The 21,025-nt window shown below is 39.9% G+C and overlaps 1 protein-coding gene across 1 annotated transcript in view; it reads right to left on the reverse strand.

Moving 5' to 3' along the window:
* Window positions 1–627: 627 nt before the first annotated feature.
* Window positions 628–21,025, reverse strand: part of BMP3 (bone morphogenetic protein 3) — a 30,469-nt gene continuing 10,071 nt past the window's right edge. The window contains exons 2-3 of the mRNA XM_065914217.1: window positions 12,273–13,186; window positions 628–4,541 (exon numbers count right to left, since the gene is read on the reverse strand). Coding sequence (XP_065770289.1) covers window positions 4,350–4,541; window positions 12,273–13,186 — 1,106 coding nt within the window. The 3' untranslated portion in view covers window positions 628–4,349. The remainder of the gene's footprint in view (window positions 4,542–12,272; window positions 13,187–21,025) is intronic.

The following is a 21,025-nucleotide window of genomic DNA, read 5'->3' on the forward strand; positions in this document are numbered from 1 at the left end:
TGCTATGGTTTTTAAATAGACACAGTCTGAAGCGATCCATTAAATGAGGGAGAATAATATGAAAGCATATTTTATTTCTTAACCTGAGGTCATTTTTCTTTTAGAGAGAAAGGTATAGCCTAAACAAAAATGGAGAAATACATCTCAATGATCAGATGAGTTAAATAGGTGCCTATCATCCTAAAATGTGTACATGGACATGTTAACAATGACAGATAAAGTTACTCTCAAAACAGTGATATGGGCATTCACACAAAGTATCTCTAAGTGGAGTGTGTGGTTAAATAAGAAATGCCTGAGAGGGAGGGAGAAAGAGAGAGAAAAAAAATATGAAACGATTCAAGCTGAATTTCTGATATTCCCCTTATGGGTGAATATATATATATACATTATACAGGTATAATATATATGCATATATATGTATATATTGCTTCATAGTGTTAATTATGTTTCACGTTATGTTGTTAATAGGTTATGATGCTCCATTCACGATACTGTTTGAAAATGTTTGACTCTGTGCCCAAGTGTTGTTATCTCTTTTCAGATGCAGCTGTTTTTCAACTTTCTCAAGTTGTGAAAATGGCGTCTTTCCCAATGATAAGTAGAAGAGAACGGGGAAGTGTTCAATTAAGCAATTTTATTTCCATACTGTATAGAGAAAAGCTCTCCATTACTGGAGGAAAGTGATACAAAGCCCGCAAAGCTTACACATCAGTAGTGAAGCGTCCTTCACAGTTTCACTGCAGTCCGCTCCTTTAGTAACTGTACTAGGGAACCAGTTGTCATTCTGCCTGTAGCAACTGTTGTAAAAAGAACTTTTTCTTACCATCTAAATATGAAAATTATTACCATTATAGATAGGAAGGCAACAGTCATTAAATAAATTAAAAGCATCTTTAAAGTTTTTCCATATACATATATAATATATATTTTTTCAATTGCCATCAACTGTACAAGCATTCAGTTCTCAACTAGAACATTTACAGAAACTATTGTGGAAAGCTGAAGGGAAGGCTTGGTTTTTGGGAAAAGGGGATCATTTAAGCACTATAACTACATTAACATACAATTCCCAAGGGAAAAAGATATACAGAGAAGTCAGACTTATCCAAGATATCTTATTTAATCTCACATTTAATCTTACACATAAGGTGTGCAGAACTATTTTTTGACCCAACCTTGATTCAACTAAGTCGATATCCAGACATTACTTACTTGTTAGCACAGAGAAAAGTAAGACTAAAGTGAATAATGTAATTATATATAAAAAAATCTTTGTAAGCCAGATTGATAATAGCATTATACACATATGATTAGTTTGCCTATGAAAATAATAAACGGGAAAAAAAGGTTTTTTCCTTCTGAAATGTTAAGGTAAAAAAAAATCCTAGCTTAATGAATAAATGATCATCAGTTAATATATAGTTAGGTGAGTGTCAGAATTGATCGGGAATATTATAGTCCTGAGATCTAGAGAGTCCAATCTTCCAGCTTAAATTCTACAACTCCAAATCCTGTAAATGGTATATTATTTACACAGGTTACAACGAAATACTTTGGTAATACTATATCAGCACCCCTGAATATGAATTCAACAGAACAGTTATTGAAAAAAAAAATTTATTTTCAACTAACTGTGTGTGTGTCTCAATATGTAGGGATGGGGGTGGTAGGGTGGGTGCAAGAGAAAGAGGAAAAGAAAGATGCATGGTTTAGAAAATGGCATTATCAATATAAACACAATTTCTCTTCTCATTAATGTCATTTTAAATTAGGAGATTTATAAAAGGTTTATATAGTAATTATACAGACTTTAGTACCTAACCAATTGTGACATAGTCACTCAATTTTCCAACTATTTCATGTAAATTTTTATTACTTAAAATATTAATTCATTTACTTCAAACTCTGTTTCAACTCCTTAAAAAGTAATTTTCCTTTATTTGGGGGAACTAAACTTTTTCCCATTTATATCATAATATGGCTTCAATGCAGGAGATAATTAATAATGGTTACAAGCTTCCAGAAAAATAACTACTAGTCAAAAGCTATTTTGATTTCTAAGAGTCAATCCAATGACTTTCATTATGTTCTAATTTTGTCATATCAGTTGCTTCAAAATTGGAAATAGTTATTATTTAGAGATTTTCTTTTGGCCACTATAGAATTTAATTTATAAAAAGTTAGTCTCTATTTAAATTTAAATTGAAGGTAACTGGCAGACATCTGGAGAGAAGAAGGCTGAGAAAGAAAACTGGAAATTGTTAAGAGATTTTGGTAGATATGTCTCCAGAAAAAACTAAGAATTTCACCCAATCGACCAATGAAATAAAAGCTATATTTATGGAAAGATCATGACCAGGATAGAGCAGCCACACAAGGGGTCGCTTCTATTGTATAACTATGTTTCAAATTTTTGATAAAACTTAGTAGAAAATAATTTCATCCCTTGTCTCATTTTGAATCTGTATGCTGCCAGAACAAAAAATGAACTAGAAGAAATCATGCAACTCAGGTACCAGAACTTCATTCATCATTTAGAACAGGTGTTTCTCATTCATGGAGTCAACACACATTCAAAAGTGTCAAAGAGCGTCTTTTCATGGTACTCTTTTTAGTGGGTTTCCAATAAGACAGAAATACTATTTAAATGACAGGGAATGTCATATTGGCATACACGGAAGAACAGGATGTTTCTGCCTTTGGTTTATGAACAGACATACCTGCAGGTTTTTAGCTCTGTCATTACCATCCATTCAAGGAAGATATGTGTGACATAACAACTACTATAAACCCAAACTTTCGGTGGCAGAAGGACCTTCCAGCTTAACTAGTCTGCCTCTTTATTTTTACCACTGAAGACACTTGCATGTCTTTCACAAAGTAGATGCTCAATTAACATGAAATTATGAACTACCACAGATAACTAACTATAGGCAGAGACAGAACAAAACTCCATGTCTTCTGCGTCTTCTGCTAACTTCACAGCCTCTGAAATGGCTTAGGTGACTCTAATCAGGTCAGACTGAACTTAGATAAGAATTCACCACAGAGAGAATGTCAACAACAATCCATGGTCTGAAAACATTTCTGTCACACACACAAACAGAGCGAGGAAAAGATTTTTGAAATAATTTCTCGAGGGCAAAAGTGTGAGAGGAGATATTTGTGACAAATGGAAATAGGGAAAAAAAACAATAAGTGTATAGATTCAACTCTCTTTCTTGCTGGATAATTTATAGTAAGCTTTACTAAAGAATAGATTCCCTGTCTGAACCAAAAGCCGTGATCAACATGAAAAAGTGTCTGGACGTGGACATAGGTGAACAAGGATGTGGACTTGTGATTGTGATTAGATTGGTCACTTAAATCTCCAATAGTCCATCCAGAGAGCCTTGGTATCTGTTGATTACTTTATAAGAGGCAAAGGTAATATCAAGAGAATTAAACACTTAGTTGCATGTTTAAATTCAGTTTAAAAGAACAAGTGAAAACACTTGCGGAAGAGAGATACAGAAGAATAATTAGATCTGGGTTTTTGAAAATTGGGTTGCTGGTTGCCTTTCTTGTGAGGGCCATGAAATGAAAACATCAGTATTTCCAAATAAATGGCTGAGGAAAGTGGTAACTCTTGCATACCCTCTTGGATCACTCTATCCATTTTGCTAAACTTCTCATAATTGAACGAGGCTTGTCAGAACATAAAATAAAAAAACCAAGAATCCCATGCAGACTGCATTATAAAATCATGTTAAGCCAATCTTCCAAAAGAGGGCACACGTCCCTGGGAATGTGTTCACATCCATACACCCTGACACTCAGCACACATCCTCCACTCAGCTAGTCACACAAGGATCTGTAAAGAAAAACACAGGTAAACAATAGTCTCCACAAATTTAAGATAAACATCAAAGCTGATTGAAGTATTTAGCACTTGCTAAGTTGCTCAGGAATCTAAGAAGCCTGCTTTAAAATATGAAATTATTCTATTTCTGTGAGCAGAGATCAATGATAAGCTATTGCTTGTTTCCAATCTATTTTCAAAGCCCATTACAAAAATAAATCAGTGTGTTCTCTAACAGTTCTAAAAACAGTTTGAGTGATTGTTTTTCTTGTGTAATTATTTTTTTTTAAAGAAAAAGATGTCCATATTTACTGAAATCTTGCTTTGAGTTACATTCAGAAACAAATACAGTCCAGTTCTCCTTGGTGGAAATCATCAGTCTATTTGCTCATTCGCCTTTGACTACTGAAAAATCTTTTGAAATGAAATGCATTGGCAGTGCAAAAAAAGTCCATAAAAATAAACTAATGATTGAGTTAAGCATCCGAATGAGTTCTTCACCAGGTTATCTGCAAGCGCAAGACTCTACTGTCATGTTTGGATATACTTTAAGTACCACATTCTTATTTTCATCAAAGAATAAGATACTGAGTGAGGACATCTTTTCTGGCACACAGCAAGGCTCGGGAATTCCAGGAACGACCCCCACAGCTCTCACTATGCTCTGGATGGTAGCATGATTTGATGGCTTCAAAGACTAGGAAAGAAAAGGGAGAAAACAGGTTAGGTAGAATGGCTTTTCCCCTCTCCAGCCCCCACTAAAAAATATACATGATGGATTTGGTTCAACAAATTAATAAAGCCCTGGCATCATCACACATTCAGCCCAATCTCCAATATCACCATCACCAAAATGGTTGTCATTGACTAAGTGTCTACTCAGACTGATTGGTAAAGAATTGGCCTGCGATGCAGGAGACCTGGGCTCGATCTCTAGGTCGGGAAAATCCTCTGGAGAAGGGAAGGGTAAACCACTCCAGTATTCTTGCCTGGAGAATTCCATGGACAGAGGAGCCTGGCAGGCTACAGTTTATGGGGTCGCAAAGAGTCAGACATGACTGAGCGACTAACACTTCGACTTTTTTTCAGGTGCCGGTCATGTTCTCTGTAGTATTTCTAATCCTTACCACATAACCACTATTTCTTACATTTTATAGATAGAGAAATAGACTCAAAAAGCTTAAATGACACATATAAAGTCATACAGACATGGAGAGTGAGAACTCGAATCTGGTTTTCTAAGCAGGAATCATTTAATTAAAAATGATTTAGTCCTCAAACGGGATTAGTACATCCTAGGGTGTTTTCAGACCAGTCAATCCTAAAGAAAATCAGTCCTGAATATTCATCGGAAGGACTGATGCTGAAGTTTCCATACTTAGGCCACCTGATGAGAAGAACTGACTCACTGGAAAAGACTCTAATGCTGGGAAAGATTGAAAGCGGGAGGAGAAGGGGACGACAGAGGATGAGATGGTTGGATGGCATCACAGACTCAATGGACATGAGTTTGAGCAGGCTCCAGGAACTGGTGATGGGCAGGGAGGCCTGGTGTGCTGCAGTCCATGGGGTCGCAAAGAGTTGGACACGACTGAGTGACTGAATGAAGGGTGTTTTTGATAACAGGATTGCAAGATGTTGAAACAATTTGATCCTGAGCTAGTCACAAAGAATGTTTAACAAGCACCAACTTAACATAGATTTTTGCCACTTCTATAGTGACATTTATACTTTGTTTTGAAAATAACACAAACATGTCAAGTGCGTGCTAAGTCACTTCAGTCTTGTCCAGCTCTTTGCGACCCAATGGACTATAGCTCGCCAGGCTCCTCTGTCCAAGGGATTTTTCATGCAAGATCTTCCTCACCCAGGGATCAAACCCATCCCTCTTTATGTGTCCTGCATTGGCATGCAGGTTCTTTACCACTAGCACCACTTGGGAAGTCCCCAGTGTCAAGAGGCGTTGATTTATTTAGTAGTTACCACCTGGATGAGTGGATGCTGATTAAGAGGCCCACACTGCTGGCCACTGGGGGTCACTGTTGCTCCATGGGTACAGACATTAATGCTGTAGCATTTTAGTCTTCTAAACCTGGGGCATATCCTCTAGGAATAAACCAGGGGGCCTGAGGTTATCTATGGCTGTCAAAAGTTTGACCAAAGAAACATGAGCAAAATCTGTTCCCAAGCAATGCCAAATGGGACCATTACCATACCTGGGAGACATTTGGTTTTATTTAGAGAGCCCTATCCAGCTTGGCTCAGCATTGAAGGACGGTCGCTTTTCCAAGCCCAGAATGTTTAGGTATTGCCAGAGTGGTAAGACCTTCTTCCTGATCAATGCCACACTTTTCAACATCAGTTCTCCCCGATGTCTCTTTTAAGCAGATGAAATCCATTAGAAAGAATTTAGAAACAGGTCTTTGGTAACTTGCCAGAGATCACATGTCAATTCAGGAGTGGGATTTAAGCCAAAACACTGGCTTTTTAATGTCAAGATTTTGAGTCACGTTTCAGAGGCACCTCAGCCCCCAGTGAACTGGTATTCTAACTTTATACACCTAAAACTCCCAGTATGGGAAACTGAAACATATCGAAAGGTTAAGCGTACACATAAGCCAAAGGAGAAGCAAATAAGTAGAAAAGTTGGCACATTGTTAAAAAAAAATAATAGGATTTTGGTGGGGGGGGGGCAGGAAAAGGGCAAATCCAATTTGTCTCATCTCATCTTTCAATTTTAGTGAAAAAAATTATCTAGGCATTAAATTTCAACATGATTGCTCATAGGCACAAATTACCTTAAAGTTAGTATTGATGATGGCCAGCTCCTTTATCTACTCTTTTTTTCCTGGAGACTTTAAGTGTATGTTAAAAAGAGTAGTTAACCTACAATTAACTAACTTTGCAAAGAAAGGTATTTTCTCCCCTTAAGGATAAGAAGTCTCTGTTGTTCTATTCTGCATCTCCTGTGTCCTGTGGCATCAACACTATGCAGGTAATTGACAGACTGCAATTGTACTATGGCCACTGTTTGCTATTTCATCAGTATCAGGCGATTTCTTAAGAAAACTTTTGCAGCCATCCACTTTTCTCCATTGATTTATTTTTAAATTCAGTCTTCCAAACAGCATATGATAACACCCCAAAGGATTTTTTTAAAGCCATAGATTTTCTGACAATATTTTGTTACTGTTCATGTTTTACTGACTCCTATACAATTTCATTTTCATATATTTAAGTAGACGAGGACTTGATCCATAAATCCTGCTGTGCACTGCTTGTCCTCGGTGCTTACAGCAGAGCAGGCTCTCTAGGCACTGAATAAATACTTGCCAAATGGGTGAAATACTTATAAATAATAACATACCCTCCATTGCACCTATTTCTGTGGAAATAATTCCCATCAACAAAAATAAAAGGTTCTGAGCTAATGACCCAGCACAGATATGGAAAATATTCATGGGTGTTCCCTAGGAAAATTCCTATCCTTTTTAAAAGCTCTTACTCACAAATGAGAGGTTTCTGGTGGGCTCACAGGAATCCAGCAAGCCCTTGATTGTCGGCGGTGTGTTCTATCAGGAACCTCTCAGTTTTCTAGGGAGTTGTCCCCTTTCTTTCTCACTGTGAAATCCAGCTGTCATGACCAGGAATAATTAAGCCATGCACAAAAGACCCATGTGATCATTTGCTAGTGTGGAACATTTGCCAGTCTATCATTTTCATTTGTTTTTGCATTCCGATTACGTTTCTCAGCTCTCTCTTCACAGCAGCTTAAGAAACCTAGTGATGACAAATGCAAACCTGTGTTTTTGTTTTTTTTCCCCAGTGCATGCTCAGTTGCTCAGTCCTGTCCGACTCTTTGCAACCCCATGGACTGTAGTCCAGCAGGCTCCTCTGTCCATGAGATTTTCCAGGCAAAAATACTGGAGTGGGTTACCATTTCCTTCTCCAGGGGATCCTCCTGACCCGAGGGATTGAACCTACGACTCCTCTGTCTCTTGCATTAGCAGGCAGATTATTTAGCCCTCTTCCTCCCTAGTGTCACTTTTTAATGTGGGTGAAACAGGGCATTGGTATCTATTTAGGTCTTTTTTTTTTTCTTTTTGCTTAGGTAACTCAATACATCAATATTTAAGATTTTTAGAGTTCATCTTCATGATCAGAAATTGGAGTTGGAAACCAAAGGACATTGATCGAGTCTGCATCATTTTGAACTTATTCCATGTGAATTTCTTGTTTAGAGAGTCTGCTTGGTTCAAAGTGTTTAACTTCTTTGCTCCATAATTCTTTGTCTTTGCTATTCCCAGCCTTTGCACCACTCCATGCAAAAATACCTTCAGTCCTCCAATCCTTGATTGGTTCCCTTGGACCTCTTTTCAGCAACAATGGCTCAATCATTTTCATTTGAAATTTCTGTTTTCCATCTCTGCTTTGGTGGTGAGGGGAGGCCAAGGCCTAAGACTTGGCTACAGCTATATGTGTCTTTTTCATCTCATGGCAGAGTGCCAGGGGTCTCTCCCTGGGGGAACAGATTGGCTGTAAGGGCTAGAAATCAGAAAAATCCAAGTTGCTGTGTCTGTGAATGAAATCTGCCGTGCTCAGGCCCTCACCTGCCAAGCTGCGGGTGATGTCCTCGAGTTGAATTCGATTACAAGTGCATTAGCAGGGGAGAGAATGTCATCAGCTCTGAGCTTTCATTCCTGACTCAGGCCATGGGGCTTTGCTCCATGCTTTCCCAGTCCAACCCACATGGGTGTGATAGCCCAGAAACTATCTAATTGGAATCAGGGAAAGGGCAAAGCCTGGAATTTGGGAAAGGCAGAACACAGCTGTTCTGAATTACAGACAGGTTGTCAACTTTTGCAGATGAAGAGCCCGGCTCTAGAGAGCAGGCTGTCACTGGGGAGGCCAGAGGAAGGAGGGCCAGCCGAGGAGTCTGGCCTGGGAGAACTTTTCTCTGGGGCAGAATGTATATCTACAATCTGAAAGGTCTTTGGCGCCTCACTTACTCCACATGCATTTGTACTGATCTTGTCAGAGGCCTTATTATCCTCTGTGGTTCAAAAACTATATTTTTGTTTAAATAGTTGACTCTGGTTACCATGCTGGACACTAGGCTGATAACAGCAACAGTGATTAATTACCCCTGATGTCACAGCTTCATACCGCTTCAAGCTTCCCATCATTTTGGTGACTGTACCCCTTGAAAGACAGAAAGCCTGGAAGGCTTACAGGGGATCAGTAGAAAGCGGCAAAAGTTAAGCGGGTCCACACGAGGCGATGAAAGACTGCGATGTCCATGTCACAGCCAGACTTCCACTCGAAACTTGGCAAAAGGAAATCTTCAACTCGCAGAGAAGACTCCACCCTATCCCTGTTACATGACATCTCCCTGTAGTTTGGATGCCATTCCAAGGTTTGACAAATACTATCATGGGCTTCCCTGGTGGCTCAGATGGTAAAGAATCTGCCTGCAATGCGGGAGACCTGGGTTCGATCCCTGGGTTGGGAAGATCCCCTGGAGGAGGGCACAGCAACTCCAGTATTCTTGCCTGGAGAATCACATGGACAGAGCAGCCTGGTGGGTGACAGTCCACTGGGTCACATGAAGAGTCAGACATGACCGAGCGATTAAGCACAACATCATGCGTTCAGTTCAGTGCTATAAAGGATGCTTTCTTGATTCTATTAACCACCAAAGAGCTTATGAACTATCGGGCTGCAGGGAGAACCCTATTTAAAGCCTTGTGACATTTAAAAGGGGATAAGAAACATTTACAAAACTTATCCTTGTCTTACACCTTTTATTTTTTTTTAAAATTTTATTTCATTTTATTTATTTGATCATGCTGCATAGCATGTGGGATCTTAGTTCCCTAAGGAGGAACTGAACCCATGCATTGGAAGCACAGAGTCTTAACCACTGGATCACCAGGGAAGTCCCACAATTTTATTCTTCTGATCCCTACTCCTGTGTTTTTTCCCAGTTCCCTACATTGGATTTTTTATTCTCCTCAGTCTCAGCCACGGCCATTAATAATGGCAAAAATTCATAACGGCTATTAATAATGGCAAAAATTCATTGAGTGCCTACTCAGCACAAGGTACTCTACAGTCTCATTTTCCCATCATTTTTATAATGCAGATACTGTGATATTTTTATTTACCCTAGTATCTGTTTCAAAGATGAGAAAACTAACCTATAGAAAGTTAGAGGAACTTCCCCACCTTAAAGGCACAGCGGGTAAGAAGTGGAGCCGAGTTTTAAGCCAAAAGGATTTGTCGACTTAAAGGATGGTTTGGAAACCAACAGTATCAGTAACGTCTAGAGGCTTGTTAAATACTCCGAATCTTGCCCCGGAAACCGCTGGATCAGAACCTACAGATGAACCAGATCCCCAGACAATTTGCAGGCACCTTCAGGTTCAGAAACCCAGCTATGATCAAGCAGGTACCCTTTAGTCATCCTGTTACACTAACATACTTCTTTCCTTAAATTTATCTCTTCTATTCTTAACTTTGGAGGAGAAAATGGCAACCCACTCCAGCATTCTTGCCTAGAAAATCCCATGGACAGAGGAGCCTGGTGGGCTGCTGTCCATAGGGTCACACAGAGTTGGACACGACTGAAGCGACTTAGCAGCAGCACCATTCTTAACTTATCCCTCATATGTTTTTTAATTGCTATTCCTTAGATCACTGAGGACTACGATGAAGATCTATGGGAGCAACAGCAAGGTTTTTGAACAGGAAAAACAAGCAGAACCATAACAGATGGGAGAGGCAGATTGGGGCAATTATGGAGACCAACCCAGGTCAGCTAACTGACTGAATATCTCCACGTGATCATGGCTTTCTGGGTCCTAAAACCTGGAGTCAAGAGGAAAGAGGAAAACTTCCTCAGGCAACCTAGAAAAAAAATCACAGTTTAGGAGAGAGAGAGGACTTATTTGGAAGACTCAGAGACCCACTTAAAATCAGTCATCCCAGGTTTAGAGATATTTTTACTCCATTTCTGCCTCTCAGTGCCACAAAGCGAGCCACACTGTAGAATATTCATTACTGCCTGTTATACTTGGCATCTTTGTTGTGTATTTTAAATGTTATCCCAGTTTGACCAAGTTTCTATTGATCAATAAAATGTCCTTTATAATCTTTAGACAAGATAAGGCTGTTTATATCATTGTAAATGTCTACGATCCCTACTTTGTATTTGGGTTGACAAAACCTGGAATCCACAAGGTCTAGAAAATGTAGCAAGCTTATCCTTTCCTAACAGGAAAATGGGATTTCAATCAAGTTCTTGGCCCTGAGGCTGATCTGGTGTTGCTTTATGTGTGTGTTACCTTTAGCAGTCCAGTGATCACAGGCCTGTAACATGAACATGCCCCTTTAAAGACCTATAAACAGAAGGTGGTTACTTTTCGAGGCAAAGGGTTTTTCTCCATTAACATACAATAGTAGAAGTTGATCCATGTCAAGTTTTGCAAAAAACAGAAACAAAACAAAACAAAAACACTCCTATTTATCCTCTGAATTCTATTGCCAGGATCACCTTTCATTGTATGACAGAGACTCAAATTGTTATGGGCTAAGAAGGGAAGTGCAGCAATAAGCTTAGCTGAAGACCAGGGGGCACCAATATGTTTTATTAATTCTAAATTCAAAGAGTACAGTCACTTGGACTTGCAGTACAAGACATAGGTGGGGATGGGGAGGCTTCTGAGAATATATTTGTCAGGATACTGAGTACTGATAAGTTAAAGATTCAGTCCCTATCAAGAAGAGACATGGATTCAGTCCCTATTTTATAAGAGACATGGATTAGCTCTAAGCAGTTAAAATGAGTCTTAGAAGTCGACAGAGTCATTGTGCCTTATTCTGACTCCAACTTTGATATTTATCAGGGAAGCAAATGAAATAAGCATCTGGTGAATTTCATGAGGCAAGTTTTCCTAGCCCAACCCTGATCCTAACCCCCATGACGACAATTCATCTCACAAGAGACTATCAAAATGTTCTGTATCAGGGCATCAATCCAATTAGTCCTTCCTTTTGCTCTCATGACATTCACTCATTCCCTAAATACCCCCTCAAAGGTCAGCCTCCTACCACTGGGGGCTTCCTTGTTGTGGACAGGCATAAATTCACATGTGATCATGTAGCTGAGTATGCACTGTGTTTGGAAGCAGTGCAAAAAACATGTTTTATGCATACATTGTTTTCTCATATCCTTCTTCATACCAATATTGACTTCATATTACTTTAACAACCAGTAAAGAACAACCAAACATAACCATGTTACCTATTACACTTTAGAATGCAATAAATAAAGGTCCAGATGGATTTTGTAAATGAAAACATACATTCAATTTGGGTCTTTCCACACTATGGAAATGGGAAGGACAGGACAAAAAACAATGGCTACCTTTGGCATGGGGAACTGGCACGCTCCGGAGCAGTAATAGGCATCGAAGGACTTGGGGGAGATAATCCATTCGCTCCAGCCAATATCTGCGAAGTCCACTTTAAGGTACCGTCTGGCACAATTCCGGGGTTCAATCCATTGCTTTCTTCTTGCCTTCTTCAGGGTCTGCTCATCAAACTGGAGTGTCTGGCTCTTCTGTTGAGGTCCCTTCCTCTGTTTCTTTTTGTTCTTACTCTTGTCAGGGGGCTGAGTCTGAAGAGTCTTGTAAGGCTTCCTCTCCTCCCACACCCCATCCTCCTTGTACTGATATTCTGCCCCAGGAAGCTCGTTGTTCTGCAGAGGCAGAAGGACCCCCGCAGAGCGCTTCCTCCGCCTCCGATCAATGGAAAGGGCAGCCCTGCTGTGGCCATCCAGTTTGGGCACAGCTCCAGTGGGGAAATTCCGGTGTCCTTGTAAGCTTGACACCACACTCTCCGGCTCAGAAATGGCAGCATCGTTGGCATACACCAAGATATAAGGCTCAGGACTGGGTGTCATCTTCTTTGGCAGCTGGTGTCCTTTGGTAGTAATGTTAAATCCTATGAGAAACTCGTCGTTTTCCTTGGCTTTCCTCAAAAGTTGGGTGATGTCTTTCGACAGCCAGGACACAAAGTCTCGATGAGGTTTCCCTCCATCTACCGAAAGATGACCCAGGAGTTGACTTTGGTTTCCACTGGATTTGAGGATCCATGCAGAGAGGTCAATATGAATGTGTTTCCTCTGGGCATGATGTGAGCATTCTTGGGACACAGGACAACTCAGGCTGATATTTATCAGCTCTCTGATATAGAAATACAGTGTGGCAGATAAAATGCTTTCTGACTTAGTTAGAGAAGTCAGGTTAAAAATATGTAGTTCCTTGTTTTCAAGGGTTCCTAGGAAGGAAAAAAAAAGGAAGTAAACAGGAGTTAAATAGGACTCTCTACTTCACATCATATACAAAGATTAACTCAAAATGAATGAATGACCTAAATATAAGCACTAAAATCATAAAATTCTTAGAAGAAAACATAGGAGTAAAATTTTCATGGCTTTGGATTTGACAGTGGGTTCTTACATATGACACTCAAAGTGCAAGTAAAAAATTAAGAGAAATAAAAAATAGATAAATTGGTAAAATAGATAAACTGGATAAAATTCATCAAAATCTCAATAATAATGTGCATCAAAAGATGTTATCAAGAAAGTTTGTACAACCCGCAGAATGGAAAATATATTTTCAAATCATATATAATATATAATAAAACCTAGGACATAGGATGGGCTTTCCTGATAGGTCAGGTGGTAAAGAATCTGCTTGCAATGCAGGAGACCCCAGTTCAGTTCCTGGGTTGGGAAGATCCCCTGGAGAAGGGATAGGCTACCCACTCCAGTATTCTTGGGCTTCCCTGGTGGCTCAGATGGTAAAGAATCTATCTGTAATGAAGGAGATCTGAGTTCAGTCCCTGGGTTGGGAAGATCCCCTGGAGGAGGGCATGCAACCCACTCCTGTATTTTTGGCTAGAGGATCCTTATGGACAGAGAAGCCCGGCAGGCTACAGTCCATGGGGCCGCAGAGTTGGACGTGACTGAATGACTAAGCACAGGATCCAGAATATAAAAATAACTCTTACAACTCAACAACAAATAGACAAACAAGCCAATAAAAAAATGACCAAAGGATTCACACAGACATTTCTCCAAAGAAGGCATACAAACAGCCAACAAGCACAGGAAAAGATGCTCAATATCATTAGTCATCAGAAAAATGTAAGTCAAAACCTCCATGGGGTACCATTTGACATACATTTGACATTTATAATAATAAACAACAAAATAGCAAGTGTTAGGATGTGGGGAAATTGGAACACTTTTACATTGCTGGTTGGAATGTAAAATGGTTCAGCTGTTGTGGGAAACAGTTTGACAATTCCTCAAAAAGTTCAATATAGAAATGGCACATGACCCCACAATACTCCAGGTATAAACTCCAAAGAATTGAAAACAGGTATTCAAATAGTACATGTACACACATGTTTATAACAGCACTACTTTCCACAATAGCCAGAAGGCAGAAACAACTCAATGCCCATCAATGGATTAACAGATAAATAAATGCGATATTATCTGCAAGGAGATCCAACCAGTCCATCCTAAAGAAAATCAGTCCTGAATATTCACTGGAAGGACTGATGTTGAAGCTGAAACTCCAATACCTTGGCCACCTAATGTGAAGAGCTGACTCATTTGAAAAGACCCTGATGCTGGGAAAGATTGAAGGCAGGAAGAGAAAGGGATGACAGAGGATGAGATGGTTGGATGGCATCACTGACTCAATGGGCATGAATTTGAGTAAATTCCGGGAGTTGGTGATGGACAGGGAGGCCTGGTGTGCTGCAGTCCATGAGGTTGCAAACAGTTGGACACGACTGCGCAACTGAGCTGAACTGAATTGTGATATAGTCATATAATGGAATACTATTCAGCCATAAAAAGGAATAAGGGGTTGATACATGATACAATGTGGCTGAACCTTGAAAATATTAACCTTGTGCTAAATGAAAGATGTCAGACATAAAGGTCTCATGTTGTATGATTCCATTTATGAGAAATACCCCCAAAAGGTAAATCCACTGAGACAGAATGCAGACTGGTGTTTGCCAGGGGCTGAGGGGAGGGAGTAATGTGGAGAAAGTGCTTAATGGGTAGGGGGTTTTTCTTTGGGATAATAGAAATATTTTAGAACTAGATAAACTTGGTGATTGCCTAACATTGTGAAACTACCAAATGTTCCTGAGCTGTTTACTTAATAATAGCTATTTTTAAATTATGTAATTTCCACTTCAGCTAAACAAAAGATAACAGGAGTAATTTTACAAACTGGATAAAGATGAAAGCAAAGATCAGCCATATTTACTAATATTCTCTTTCCTTTACTGAAATGCAAATCATAAACTTAGTGGTATGAGAGCCGAGAGCTCTGACCTTTCTTAATGCGACTACCAAAAACTATTCCTATAAATTTGGTACAGAGTCATAATTGTGTCTTATCTGAAGCAGTGTCTAGCCTCCTGGTTACAAGCATCGATGGAAGTAAATTCACATTGATTCACATTCTGGCTCAGCCACTTATTAACTATGTAACTGGGAAAGTTAGTGTTCTCAGTCATGAAACGGAATAATAGTCCTGTCATCGAATTAAGGGCTTCCCAGGTGGCACGAGTGGTAAAGAACCTGCTTGCCAAAGCAGGAGACACAAGAGACGTAGGTTCAATCCCTGGGTTGGGAAGATACCCTGGAAGAGGGCATGGTAACCCACTCCAATATGTTTGCCTGGAGAATTCCTTGGACAGAGAAGTCTGGTGGGCTACAGTCCCTAGGGTTGCAAAAGAGTCACATGCGACTGAATCGACTTCACGCACTCAATCAGAATTAAGTGAGATGTGTGTAAATAAATTCACCAAGTGTCCAGCAAGTGTTTTTTTTTTTCAGCAAGTGTTTCTTAAGTATAAATTATTATTACTATAAGTGCTGATATTAACCATAAATTGGGGATTATACTTTCTATCTGCCTTACAGAATTAAGGGTGCAGGCTGAGGGTGGGTAAGCAAGAACATATAGCTCTATCTTCAGATAATGTATCTGAAAAAAAACTGAGTCATGCATTGAAAGTGTTGTGAAGATAATGCTGTTTGTGGAGCTTGTCTAACGTTTATGGGATTAGGGGCTTCCCTGGTGGTCCAGTGGTTAAGAATCCACCTTGCAATGCAGGGGAGGTAGGTTCGATCTCCTGTCAGGGAACTAAGATTCCACATGCCATGGAGCAACTAAGCCTACATTCTGTTAACTACTGAGCAGCCTGTGCTCTGGAGCCCTAGCGCCACAAGGAAAGATCCTACATGATACAATGAAGATCCTTCGAGCTCAACTAAGACCTGATACAGCCAAATACAGACATAAATTTTAATAAAATAAAAAAAACAAAGCTTATGACATCACATGAATTTAAGAGGGGAATTGCTTCTCTAGAGCTCGATGAAATTATTGAAACTAGGCAACTGTATTTCCAACTTTTCAGATGCAGAAATGAGGAGTAACAGAATGGGTGACTCATTAGCAGGGGCAGAAACTGGTTCCTGCTCTTGAGATAATCTCATGAGCTTTTAATGGTAAGGCTGAAGTTACACTCAAGAATCCCCAGTCCTGAAATGGCGCACCAGAGCTTGAACCCTCTTCCACGCTACTTGTTTCATATGTAGATTTGTTCCGGAAACATACATGAAATTGTGAAATTGTCATTAATCAGAAACATATTTCAGTAAGAACAAAACATTTTAGCAAGATCGGAAACTTAAAATGAGTTCATTGAGTCCCCAAGTACAGGGGAAGTGCATCTGGGACACACATCTCACTCCCTTCTAACACAGTGTGAAGGAAAAGGGGAGAAACTTCCATTTGTGAAGGTTTGTATAATCCATGACACCAGGATACTATTTTACAGACTTTTATTAGAAAGCCATGGCATCAGCCTTGTTCAGACTCTAGCTCTGATTCATACTAGTTACCAGAGCATATGTTTTTACCCAAATGGAAGTTAAAATGGAAGGAAAAGAAGTCACTCTCTTCTAAGCATGTGGCAATCGGATGGTTGCCAAAGGAACACACTGGAGTGAAGAGATGAACTCTGAGGGATGTGGCTGGTGGTGTCTCACTGGGGAAATGCAGTCCTGCCTCTTTTCCCTACTTTTGACTTCAGAATATTTCCTTCTTACAAACCCTTTGTGTCCTGCTGTTAACCAGTCTCCACCTTGGGTATAACCTGTGATATCATCTCATGAGTGTCTCATAATCTACCATGTACCTCTCCCGATGGCTTTAATTTTAATTCATTGCCTTCCTTTGAAGTCAAAGCCCTATGGCCCAGGCTCAGTTCTATCACGGTGGCTCAGTAGGTAAAAAATCCGCCTGCCAAGGTAGGTGACAAGGGTTTGATCCCTGGGTTGGGAAGATCCCCTGGAGAAAAACGGCAACCCACTCTAGTATTCTGGCCTGGAAAATCCCATGGACAGAGGAACCTGGTGGGCTATAGTTCATGGGGTCACAAGAGCCTGACATGACTTTAGTGATTAATTCACCACCAGCACCACCATGCCCAAGAGCTGTTCTCAGGCAAATTATCTAAACTCTTTAAGTCTTTGTTTACTTACCCATAAAATGAGCCCAACAGTATCAGCAGAGTTGCTCTGAGAATTAATTCAAAGAGTGTAGGTAATATATACAACACATAGGACAAAATTCAATGAATGTTAGCAAACTAGAATAGCAATGTCCAAGTAGGTACTTAAGTTTGAATCCAGATGTGCTATAAGTATAAAACACACACTTAGTTTTGAGGCTTTAGCACAAAAATGAGTATAAAATATCAAATGAATATTTTATATTGATTATGTGTTGAAAGCATACCATTTGGAAACACTGGGCTATATATTGTGATTTTTGTGATTTATACCAAGAAATATATAATTGGTCTTTGTCTCTGTTTCAGAGCCAGAATTCCTAAAACCTTTGGAATTGTCTAAGTGATGAAAGCCATAAAGTGTCCTTTCTATGTTAATGGGGTGATTTTGGAGGCCAAATAATCTGGGCTTCCCAGGTAACTCAGTGGTAAAGAATCTGCCTGCTAATGCAGATCTTCCCTGGGTTGGGAAGATCCCCTGGAGAAGGACATGGCCCTGCTTTGTTTTCTTGCCTGGGAAATCCTATGAACAGAGGCCTGGTGGGCTGCAGTCCATGGGGTCTCAAAAAGTTGGATGCAACTGAGCACCCACAAAGAGGAACTGGTTGCCTGGAAACTTAACCCTGTGATTAGGGATTTGGCATTTTCAGTATCACCCCTAACCCCAGATGTCTGGGTGGGGAGAGGAGCTGGAAATTAAATTAGTCACCAATGACCAATGATTTAATCAGCCATGACTACATAATGAGGCCTCCATGCAAATTAAAAAAAAAACAACAAACAAGATTTGGAAGCTTCTGGGTTGGTGAACATGTGGAGACTGGGGGAAGTGATGCTCATGGAATTTCCAAGCCCTTTCCCCTACCTTGCCCTGAGCATCTTTTACCTGGCTGTTCCCAAGTTGTATCCTATACTAAAGTGGGAATCTAGTGAGTAACTGCATTTCCTGAGTTATGTGAACCACTCAAGCAAAGTAATCAAACCCAAGGAGGAGGTTGTGGGAACTTCTAATGTGTAGCCCTAAGCACAGGTAAGTCATAAGCCCAGGTAACAATCTGGGTCTGGGACTGGTGTCCGAAGTGGAGGACAGTTTTGGAGGACTGAGCCCTTCATCTATGGAATGTGGATGCTCTCTTTAGGTAGATAGTGTCAGAATTTGGTTGAATTCTCAGACACCCTGTTGGTGTTTGAGTATTCCTTGCTGGTGTGGGTGCAGAACATTTAAAATGTAATATAGTATTGAAATTAATCTCACCCTTTGCTTTTCATATTTTTAATGAGGCTACTAAAAATTTTAAATTGCATACGTGGCTCACGTTTGTGGTTCAAAGTAACTTTCTCCTGGACAGTGGAATGACCACCATTTTTGTGGTCATGTTGTCCGAAAGGAAAGAAAAAAGGCATTTTTTTTTTCCCAACCGCAGGGAAGAATTAGGGATTTGCTAAACATGAACATGCAAACCAAAATGTAAGTTGGGCAAGAGATTATTTTCTTGGAAAGCAACACACCTTCCTTTATTAAGGACGTATTTCTGTGCTTAGTCGCTCAGTCTTGTCCCATTCTTTGCGACCCCAAGGACTGCAGCCTGGCAGGCTCCTCTGTCCGTGGGAATTTCCAGGCAAGAGCACTGGAGTGGGTTGCCATTTCCTTCTCCAGGGATCTCCCTGACCCAGAGATCAAACCGTCTCTCTGGCGTTGGCAGGTGGATTCTTTACCACTAAGGCACGCTGCTGCTGCTGCTAAGTCACTTCAGTCGTGTCCGAGTCTGTGCGACCCCATAGACGGCAGCCCACCAGGCTCCGCCGTCCCTGGGATTCTCCAGGCAAGAACACTGGAGTGGGTTGCTATTTCCTTCTCCAATGCATGAAAGTGAAAAGTGAAAGTGAAGTCACTCAGTCGTGTCCGACTCTTAGTGACCTCATGGACTGCAGCCCACCAGGCTCCTCCCTCCATGGGATTTTCCAAGCAAGAGTACTGGAGTGGGGTGCCATTGCCTTCTCCAGCTAAGGCATGGGGAAGCCCAAATCATCTATACTTCAGTGAAAAAGAAAAAAAATGAGGGTAAAAGGGGTTGTTGGGGAGGCAACAAGAGGAGCACACAGTAGTCGTCAGTGGTGCGGGATATCTGGAAGCTTTTGCGTAAGTGATATTTCCAATGTTTTAAATGGAGACTTATAAGAAAAACTCCCAAATTAACCTGGTTATTTGAAGTCCTTACAGACGTCTCAACTGCCTAAATTCGGAAAAGGGATAGACAGGGACTTCCCTGGTGGTTCAATGGTTAAGAATTTGCCTTCCTTTTAAAAAAAAGAAGAAGAAGAAGACTCTGTCTTTCAAGGGATGTGGGTTCGATCCCTGGTAGGGGCGTTACCACATGCTAAAGGGCAACTAAAGCTTCACACAGCTAGAGACCTTCTGTGCAATTACAGAAAGTCTGTAAGCCATAACAAAGACTCAGAACAGCCAGAAAAAAGTTTAAAAATAATTAAAAAAAATTTTTTAATAATAAATTTTTTTTTTTTAAAGAAAAGGAATGGCCAATTGACATTTAGCTCTTAACAACATTATATGACCCCCGGCATTCAAAGCCTTTGCCATTCCCACCCAGGTGAAGGAATACATTACCTCTGCCCTAGATTTCCCTCCTCCCCACCTTTTTTAAAAACACTAAGTCTCCACCATTTCACAAACCATTCCTTGATTTCTTTAACCCATACTTTATTTTTGTCTTTCCTGAATTTAAAGCATTTCATTTCCATACAAGTCAATGCTCTCTCCCCCAAAATGAGTCAACAAATACTTCCCTGCAGGTTGAAATATATGCTAATAATATCTGTTCCATTACTCTCATGACTTTTGATTTTATATTAATTTAGCTGTTCAAAAAAGTATCTTTTCCTATACTTAAGAGCAGGAGTTTTTCAAAAGACTTCTCTCTCTTCACGGTGCAAAGCACAGGTTTGTCTGTGAAAAACATATCTATGTTGGCATATCAGTGAATGGAAAATGCTTTCCTGTTCACTTTTTCCATTCTTCTGAAATATTCTGATATTCACCTATTTGGAATCAATGAATCTGAAAATGGAGGTATACTTTCTGATTAATAAGAGCAAAATATAATAATAATATTATTAAAACCAGTGGCAAGGTGTCATCAGGTTACAGAACAATGGTTTATGTATTTTCAGGATGCCCTTTGTAGTCTTCAGGTCCTAGGGAACATTAACTGTGCACACAGTTCAATCATATCTACAATTGCATGCTTATTCTGGGTGCTCTAACTTTAACTAGTTTATTAAAATAAAAGAAAGTAGCTAGGAAAGTAACCTAGATGTTGGTCTTAAAGTTATTTCTTACACATTTGAGTTACAGAATACCTGCTCTGGAGGAAAGAAAAAAAAAAAAACCAGTGACTTAAGAATTCTTTACAAATACTCAAGGGGCCATAGAGAAAACACGGTTTTTCTTGTCAGTGTCAAAGATGAGAATTAGGTCTA

The sequence above is a fragment of the Muntiacus reevesi genome, chromosome 22 (genome assembly GCF_963930625.1).
Source record: "Muntiacus reevesi chromosome 22, mMunRee1.1, whole genome shotgun sequence".
NCBI lineage: Eukaryota > Metazoa > Chordata > Mammalia > Artiodactyla > Cervidae > Muntiacus > Muntiacus reevesi.